The sequence below is a fragment of the Mercurialis annua genome, linkage group LG3 (genome assembly GCF_937616625.2).
Source record: "Mercurialis annua linkage group LG3, ddMerAnnu1.2, whole genome shotgun sequence".
Lineage (NCBI taxonomy): Eukaryota > Viridiplantae > Streptophyta > Magnoliopsida > Malpighiales > Euphorbiaceae > Mercurialis > Mercurialis annua.
In genome coordinates this window covers 598,291-607,895 of record NC_065572.1, presented here as the reverse complement: position 1 = coordinate 607,895, position 9,605 = coordinate 598,291, and the positions used below count along the sequence as shown (strand labels likewise).

General features: G+C 30.2%; 1 protein-coding gene across 1 annotated transcript; it reads left to right on the top strand.

Annotated features, from left to right (window-relative positions):
• The first annotated feature begins 218 nt into the window (after positions 1-218).
• On the top strand, positions 219-8,482 carry LOC126671250 (uncharacterized). The gene is made up of 4 exons (XM_050365007.2): positions 219-1,514; positions 1,632-1,682; positions 1,789-1,861; positions 8,045-8,482. The coding sequence occupies exons 1-4, from the start codon at positions 625-627 to the stop codon at positions 8,204-8,206; spliced, it is 1,176 nt and encodes a 391-aa protein (XP_050220964.1). The 5' UTR covers positions 219-624; the 3' UTR covers positions 8,207-8,482.
• Positions 8,483-9,605: the final 1,123 nt, after the last annotated feature.

The window sequence follows — 9,605 nt, the reverse complement described above, 5'->3', positions numbered from 1 at the left end:
CCCAGTTAGGGTTCAAAAGGACCTTTTATGAGATATTCTAAAAAGAATGAGCCTTTTTGGTCTTTTTTTCTTCTTCGTTGGAACATGTCCTAAAGTTATTAGCTGGATTGACAAACAAACCCTTCAAATTTTCCTTTTACTATATAGTATTATAAATCTGGTACAACATATATTTCGTCTTAAAAATTATTCATATTCCTAAGAATATATAAATATAATATAATGTTAATTATTTAGAGATAAACTGACTGACTGACCACCATCTCTAATTCTCTTTCTTCTGCAAGTTTTGTTTTTTCATTCTCACAAGCTTCCAAACAAAGAGAATTAATGGAAAGTGAGATTTCCAAGTTTTATTCTCTTTGGATATATTATTATCTTTACGCTCAAACCTAAATTTTAAAACCCTTATAATAATCTGGTTCATGGGTTTTGTTTATTTTTCTTCTTTTGATTCCATAATTTTACCACATGCTTATGGCAACTACAGATGCGTTATTTTTCCAATATAACAACACTTTTTTCTCAGTTTTTTCAATCTATGGCTCTCTTTAGAATCAAGAAATACAGTTATCTTCATCTTCTCTACTGGAAATTTGGCGGCTATCTTCTGGTTTTTGGGATATGACCATGGTTCCTGCTCAAACTCTCTCTGAACATCAACAAGAACAGCATCATAGTCTTTTTTACGGCGGTTATGGTGGTTTTGGCGGCGGCGGGGGAGGAAGTTATAATTCGCAGAGTTTTGGTGTTATGAGCAGATTAGAAGAAGGTTATGACTATTGTATTAGTGACACTAATTGCTTATTAGGATCTGATCTAGTACTCCGGGCGGCTAATAATAACAATCTTATGGCTGAAGATGAATCAAGAACTAACAGTTTTAATGAAGCTGCTGGCTCCAGCTCCAAGGATCAAAACCACAACCATGAAAATATTACTACTAATAATAAAAATAAAGACAATGATCAAGAAGAAGACTGGCTTCAGTTGAGTATTGGCGGCGGCGGCGGTAACACGACACCATCTTCTGCTAATCAAAGAAAGTTTCAAGAAATGGATCCAACGGCGGGCGGAAGAGGCGGCGGATTGGTAGAGCTTGATCTACTACAGGGAGGAGGGTTTAGCGCACCAAATTTTCAAGTTCCGTCAGCAAGATCGCAAGTTATGAATTTGGCTGCGGGTTCTACTAATTTTACTACTTCTGTATTTTTTCAGCGACCAGCTGGGAGTAGTAGCTTAATGTATCCTCATCATAATAATCAAGAGATTAACTGGGCATTTAGGAACGTGCCTTATAATATAGCGACGGCGCCGTCTTCTTCATCTTCTCCAAATTCTCAATCTTCTTCGTCGTCTTTGATGCCGCCATTAGGGTCTTATTTTTCACGACCTTTTCAAGTTCACAGCGGAGCAGGACCCAGCAGCAGCACAGTCTCTGATTTTAGAGTCATTGATCCTCCAAGAAGACCCCATTCTGGCATTTGGTTTACTCTACAAGCCTCTCTAAATCAGTAAGTTCAAAACGAACTGATAATTTCAAGATTTGCCCCACCATTTTATACCTTTTCTTGCCTTTTCAAATGCTTTTTCTATTTTTAACAAATTTGTTCCTTTTATTTTTAATGCAGGACCCAAGAACCGTTACTGCCTCAAATATCCAAGAGCTACCTCAGAATCAAGTAAATTTTTTACATTTTTCTCTCATTTTTTAGCTTATTTTCTTGAAGTTTTTGTGTTTTTTTAGTCTCTTGAAAATGTTTTTCATTTTTTAAAATTTTATTAAAGGGATGGGAGGATGACAGTTCGGTTATTAATGAAGTATCTGGTTAACAAACTGAGACTGGATAGCGAATCAGAGGTATTTATGAATTATAAGTTATAACCATGATTACATCTGCTCGTAATTATATATGTTTATCATTTCTTTGGCATGAGCACACAGTGAGACAGAAGAAGCTAAAAATGGAAAAATAGTTAATTAATTAAGATTTGGTTTTAAATTAGTAATTTAAACTACAATAGCTAGCTTAGGACATTGTTGGTGTTAGAGAAATGACAGAAACAGCAGAACTAAATGCATTGCTATAGTGGCATATTTGTTCTGTCTGATAATATCAATTTATTAGGTGGGAAGTACGTTTCTTGGTAGAGCTATCTTCTTTTTTTGTTTCATTAGCTTTTTAATGCCATAATCTAATCTTATAAAGATGGTCTTAGGAACTTAATGTTTGTCTAATCAAGGAAATTAATGAATCTTCTAAAACATTATTGTTTAGTTAGTTATATGAATATCAAGGAGATTAAATTGGGGTGGAGGGTTCTTAGGGAGATGATTTTTGACAATTACCTACCACCACTTTTTTCATTGTCCATAAATAGGTACAAGAAGGTTAGCTTTTCATTCTTGTAGAAATGGGCTTGGTTGTTTTTCGACCATAAACAAATTAGATGTGTTCAGAATACAAAATGCTAACTAAAATTATGACATTGCTGTAGAAATCCAAGCTAATATTACGATCTTCGAATCAATCGACTTTTGCATAATTTATAGAGGTCTTGAACCCTATAGCTTGTATCTAATGTAATACATATATATTATTGATGGAGAAACTTTTAGATAAACAATGCTCCCACGTTATTTGTAAACAAAGTCAAACGTAAAATTCATCTAACTATTTCTCTTATTTATAGAATATTGTAAATATAAAAAAATTATGTCGGATGTCAAAAAAAATTAGGCGAAATGAATTTTTCTTGCTATACTTGTTACATACTAAAACTTTTTCGGTTTGATTCGGCATTTATGCAAATCTTGCCAAATATATACAATTATCTATCAAAGGGTCTAAATTATTAAAATAAAATATAATTTAGTAACTTAAATATTTATTTTTAAAATGAATGAATCCACAAACAAAAGAAGATTAACAAAAACAATTACTCTACTTACAAGTACACTATAATGCGAAAAATTGGTCACTAATACCATAATCATCTATTAATGATATATATATTGAGCCTTCTATCCTAGTAGGTAAACTTTTGTACGCTTTTTTGTCTCTTGTGTATATGATTGTCTCAAATATGGCGGTTCATATTGTTTCATTCAATCATATACAAATTAGACTTTATAGGATATAACAGGGCGTAAATTATTAGATTATCAAAGTACTCGAAAATAGTCCAAAATTCGTATTTAGTCATAATTAAGCGATTACTGTAGAAGTTGTTTTACACATTGATAATTTGTGCACAAATGCATTCATCATATAAAGCTAGCTATATATGTATGATGTTTGTATCACATTCACATCATTTTAGACTGCTTCTCATACACTCTTCATCATCACTATTTTTTCGTAATTATTACAATTATATATTAAAGTTTATTTATGATAATTGAGCATTACAAACCTAAGAAACATAATTCATGCACACGTGATGGACGAAATTGATCAAGGTTTCTGCATGTCCAAGGGAAACTAAATGATTCCTTCCTTAACTGAGTGGCACCATTTTTTCTTAAGAAATTGAGTAGTATATCTAGATTTGGAATTTAAGTGTTCGTATTCGAAAAACTAAAATATTAAAATAAATTTAATTCTCTTTTGATGCATAGAAATGTTTCCTTATCTTCTAAACATGCATCAAGAACTTTATCTTTAGTTGAAAAATAAAATCCTTCCAACTCAAGCCTATAATTTTTTGCATTTACTTGAGATAAAATTATAATTGCGGTATATCTGAACGTTTGAAAATTTATACTTTTTAACTTTTGTTTAAATAAGTATTTTAAATTATTGAAAATATATCAAACAGTTACATTTAGCAATTTTTAGATCACCAACATAGTAAAATTATAAAAATAAGTACTCCGGTGATCGAAAAATGAATAAAAGCAACCATTCTAGCTATACATTTTTAACCAGTTAAAATGTTAATTTAAAAGACATAGAAGTTCAAGCATTCAAATTGCATATTTAGAAAAGTTTCAACACCATTGGTATACTTTTGCATTTAGTTTATCAACGGACTCAAAGTTTTGTAGGAAATAGAAGTTGGAAACACTGCATGTAATTGCTTATTTTACATTCAAAATGACAAAATCACTCTAGGTATAACTTCATAGAAGTTTTGCATTTTTATATGAATTCATAATAACTTAGTCATACAAGTCTTTATATTTGCTTAGGGTGTAATCTCAAGATGTGCTTTTAATCAGCCAGCTAATGCTTATTAATTTACTTATTTATCAATTTCTAATGATTTAGGGGTCATGTTTCCTTATTAGAATTTTAGGGGTCGTACTTTAATTAGTAGGAGCAAACTTGATCTAGAACTATCAATCAGTCACTTTGTCCTCTATGGCTACAACAATTCTTAGGGTTTATTCTTCTAGGGCGACAGGCAATTATAAGAGATATGTATAGAGAATAATAGCCCCTATATTAGTGGATAACAACCAAAAGAACAATAACATCCATGTATTATGTATAGCTAACGAATGGCAAGAATGATTATAGTAACAATTAGTATATATTAATTAGTTTTCAAGTCTGCATTTTTATTTAAAAAAAAACTAGTTTTGCCATTGAATTGGATTATTTATTACTTGACCCAGCTAGCTAGGCAGAAAATCATTTAATTATTAATTTGTATATATGTATAATGTTGTTCTCTTAATTGGTTGCTTTTAACAACATGTAAGTATAGTTATTTAGGGTTCTTGTTAGGATCTTCATGTCTATGACACAATCAACATTCCATTTTTTTCTTTATATAATCTAGTTTTAGGTAGAAGTTTATGTCTAGGTCAACCCTTTATACCATGAGTTTGATGCTAACTATATTCATAATATTTTCTCGTGTTCTTGCACTTAATGCCATGCCATGAAGTAAGGATAGAGAGCCATATACTATGCAACAGCCAATAAAATCTGAAGTCATTAAATATATACCAAAAACTGTACAAGCAATTACAATTCGAAAAAAGGTCATACATATAGGGAAAAAAATAATATGTGTAATATAAAAAAAAATTATATTGTAATTATCAAAGGATTGTGACACCTTCAACATTCTTCATGTCTTAATTTTATAAACAGAATGAAAGTTTTTATAAATATAAGGTCAACTTATGCCATTGATTTGGCAAATTATAGTGGTGTTGGAAGAACCGTCCACGCTAGCTAATTTAAGTAATTTAACTTGTTAAATTAAACTTTGAGTGGCAAAATTGCAATTTATAGTTTATTTATTTTAAGTATTTTGGAAGATATTACTATCTCTAATATTTAATAAATACTAACAAAATTTAAAATTAGCCTTTAAAGAAGTTAATTTTTTTTGTCAAATAAAGAAGTTAAAAATTAAATCAAGCGAACTTACATATAACTTTTCAAATGATAAATTCCACAATATTTTTATTTTTTGGAGAAGTATTTTCTTTAATGAACATAGAATTTTGGTTTTCTGAATCAATTGAACTCATATGGAGTATAGTCACACATGGCATGCAGTTAAGTTCCAAATTATTGAACTTTAATGTGCGTGCGAAAGATGAAGGTAGAGAAAATAATAATGAGTCTTTTTTTAGCGTAAATTGAGGAGTATTTTCTATGTTCTTATGTTGGTGCATGATTATATAAATCAATAATGATTTTTGCCATAATCTGCGGGATTAACATAGAGAATATATGTAGATCAAATAAATATTGGATGAATTATTTTAAAAATGTCTTCATGTTAGGAAGGTTTCTTATCTACTTTTCCAATCACTTTTTTAAATAGAAAATTAATGAAAGATTAGCATTTGACTTTATTAAGATATAAAAACATGCTCTATGTAAATATAGTATACATGTAGGGTGAAATTGTATTTGCCTCGTTGACACTCATTACGAACAGAAACAGCATATATAAAATTAGGTAATAAAAAAACCTTATAATAAAATTTAAAAGTGATATAAAAGAAAGTATGATGATGATATCGTAGGGCCAGAAAAATCACACGTGGACCATGTCGTTCTCATCAAGCACCTTCTTCCCTTTGTGCATGCGTTATCCCTCTATATCGTCACGCTTTCGCTTCTTTAAGATCATCTCAAATTCTCGAAATCTTTTTTTTTTCTTTTCTTGAAAATAATTCTTGAAATCTTCTAAAAAGAGCCACTATTCAATCATTCATCAAGAACCTTAAGTGGTGCACTTTAAATTAGACCCCATCATCTTTTTTAAATTTTTTTCCACAAAATTTGAAAAAGAAATTAAAAAATAAACTCCCCACTATATCTATATAGACAAAATAACATCAAATTACACCACTATTTTTTCTTTTCCTTTTTACGTCCTAGGAAAGCAATGCATGAGAGGATAAAATCCACAACAGAATCATTCCAAGTTGTTGAATTCAAAAACAACAAAAATATAAAACTCATATAATAAAGCATAAAACGACAGAGATATATGTATATATATAATAAATAAGAATATGAATTCTATACATATATAGTTGGTAAGAGATATGCATGCAAAATTAAAAAAAATCCCAAAATATATATCTCAAACCAACCACAGAACCACTCAGATTTATTGACCTTCTATTATCTTAGTTGGGTTTTTATCTTTATTATTTTTATTTTAGTGGAAAGATTAGAAAACAACGTGAATGAGACGTGCATGTCATGAGATTGATATTAATTATTATATCAAACCTTATACATCTTACACAGAAATAATTAGAAAAAATAATTAGATAGATATTTTTTTGTCTTTTATGGTAATTTTGTTAGTCATGATAAAATTGCTTTTAGAGGAAATGCTTTGAGAAAAAATAATTAGAAAATTGTTTTATATTTATAAATAGTAGGTGAAAACAGAATAATAAGGATTAAATTTCCATATATGGGCATAAAAATAGAGTATTTTCTAGTCTCTACGTGCTTTTTGGAGCCATTAGCAATAGATAGAATATTTTAGTGGTGCTGGTGAGATTATTAAAATCTTTGAGGGTATTAAAAAAAAGTAGAAGTCTATGAGGTGATGATTTTGGCTTAGAAGCAAAGTCTGGTGGGGGCCAGGAATGATTAAGAACGGGCAGTTCTAAAAGAAGGTGGAAATGGCGGGCAGCTTCAAATAGTCATTTCCATGACTGACCAGCTGACCCAATCTTAGAATTGAGATGAAAGAATAATAGCTTAATAAGAAATAATAAGATATTATAGGTCCTTTAGAGTAAAATGATAGAAATTTTGTGGGTAAAGTTAAAGATAGATATATATTTATATACATACACTAAGAAAGACGTAAGCTAGTGACAAAGCATGACTTCAAAATTCTCTATTCTTTTAATTTGCGAACTACATTTATCTTTAGATTTACAATTTGAGAATACAGAAATTATTATTGGCGGGTGATCATATTTTCAACTTAATGTGCTACCAATTATAGAGACATTTGCAAAAGAATTGAAATTTTAGTTGTTTTTTTAGTTAATACAATTCAATTCTGGCAAGCTATTTGAAACCCTTAAAGAGTTCATGGATAGTTCCAAACCAAAACCGACTCTTTTTAATGTAAATTTAAATCTGGTATGGATTTAGTTCAATCATAATGTTATTATCTAATCTCGTCTATATTTTAAATTTATATAGAATTGGTATATTTCGCCTCTATAGAAATAAAAAATAAATATAAAAGTACGCACAGAAAGACATATATTTAATATGAATTTAAATTCAAAACGGATTTCATACAAAATAATTGTCCAACCCGACCTGAATCCAACATACCGAGTCTAGACTGACTAGACTTAATAAAGAATTAAGCATTCAAGTCTGGTTCAAGTCGGTCGGATCTGGATGTGCTGAGCGGATAGATGAGCCAATAAGAAACTCTAATTAGTAATATTACAATTGCTTTAACCTCATACATTCAGGAATGGGAGTAAAGCTTGGTGAAATTTTTATTACTATAATAAAATTTCAATTGAGTAATATTAATCTTATTGTAATTTAATTTTTTTTGGAAAAAAAAAAAACAGGTAGAGATAAGATGTAGAGGGGAAGAGCTACAGCCTTTGTTGACGTTGCAGCATGTAAGGGATAACATATGGAGCCGAAGAGACTCAGTGAGTTTGGTTCCAGACTCGTCAACCATTGACCATATCATGGTCCTTCACTATGCTAGGACTTCTCAAAAATAATTAAATTACAAAAAAGAACTGATCATAATTTAATTCTCTCTCTTTACACATGTTTTATTTTTTAAGTCATGCAAACCCTTTATATTTTTCTTCTTCTAATGGGCTCTGTTATTTATTTTTTTCTAAATTCTCTAATTGGAGAAAATAGTTTGGAGAAACCCCAAAATTTATGTATACTGTTTTGGGGTAACATAACCCAGATTGTATTTTGAGCTTCATATCGAATCACAATTTGTTTATTTTAACCAAATTTAATTTTAATTTTTGTCATATTTAGATGAAGTGGCTAATTAACATAACTTTTTGATTACGATGACTACATAATAATAATGAATATTTAAAAGCAGCAAGACGTGCGTGTAGTATTTCATAATGTTAAAACAACCAATAAGCTTAATCATGTGTGTTTTGCTAAGTCTAAAGGTTATAATGATGATGGAGAGTGGGAATTGGTGTACGTTCACATTGTCCAAAGAATGATTTGCAACTTAATTAACTATAATTATACCCCTCTTATTCAAGTTGCTATTTTGAGTCACAATATTGACAAAGACATATGGATCATCACATAATATTTGTGTGACATGATCATGAGCTTGGATATCCAATCGATCAAGCCCTTCCGCCTTAAGTCGGCCCAAATTTATTATAAATTTGAATTTTTATGAGCAGATTTAAACTTTTATTGTAGTATAATTTTTTATATAAATCTAAAAAAATAATTTAATTGGTTATATAATATTCCCTCCATCCCGTTTAAGAAGAGAGATATACTTTTTTCACATGAATTAAGAAAATATTAAGTAGTATTGTGTTTTCACATGGATTATACATTTTCGATTTGGATAATAAAGGCAAAATCCAAACTGGGCTTGAACCGGATTTGAGGTAGGCTTTGACCCAGACTGCCGTCGAAAATTTTCCGAAAACTTTTAAAAGAATTAAAAAAAATTAAGGAGTAAGTAAATTTATAATGAAATTAAGGTTAAACGAAAGCTAGGTTCGGGCTGGGGGTAGAATAAAAATGAACTAAATAGTCAAATGAAGTTTAACCAGGCTGAAAAGAAATCATGATCCTGTGACTGATGCAGAGCCCATAAAGAGATCTACTTGTGTGAAATCAAAATGGCTCCGTACTGGTTGCGACTAAGAAATGGGCCTTACCCTTCGAATTGTTCACAGTTAATTGCACAACATTGCCCCTGCAAATTCCTCATCTCATATATTCGAATATAAAATGCTTATCGTTGAAGGGCTTAGACATATGCCAATTAGTTGCACCTGAAACAAAAATACACGACTCTGCATAATCAGACATGCAAAGGAACTACAGAATTAGCAGAGATATTCAAGTAGATCGAGATCCTAGTACACATTCTGCATCAAAGCTTTTCCAAAT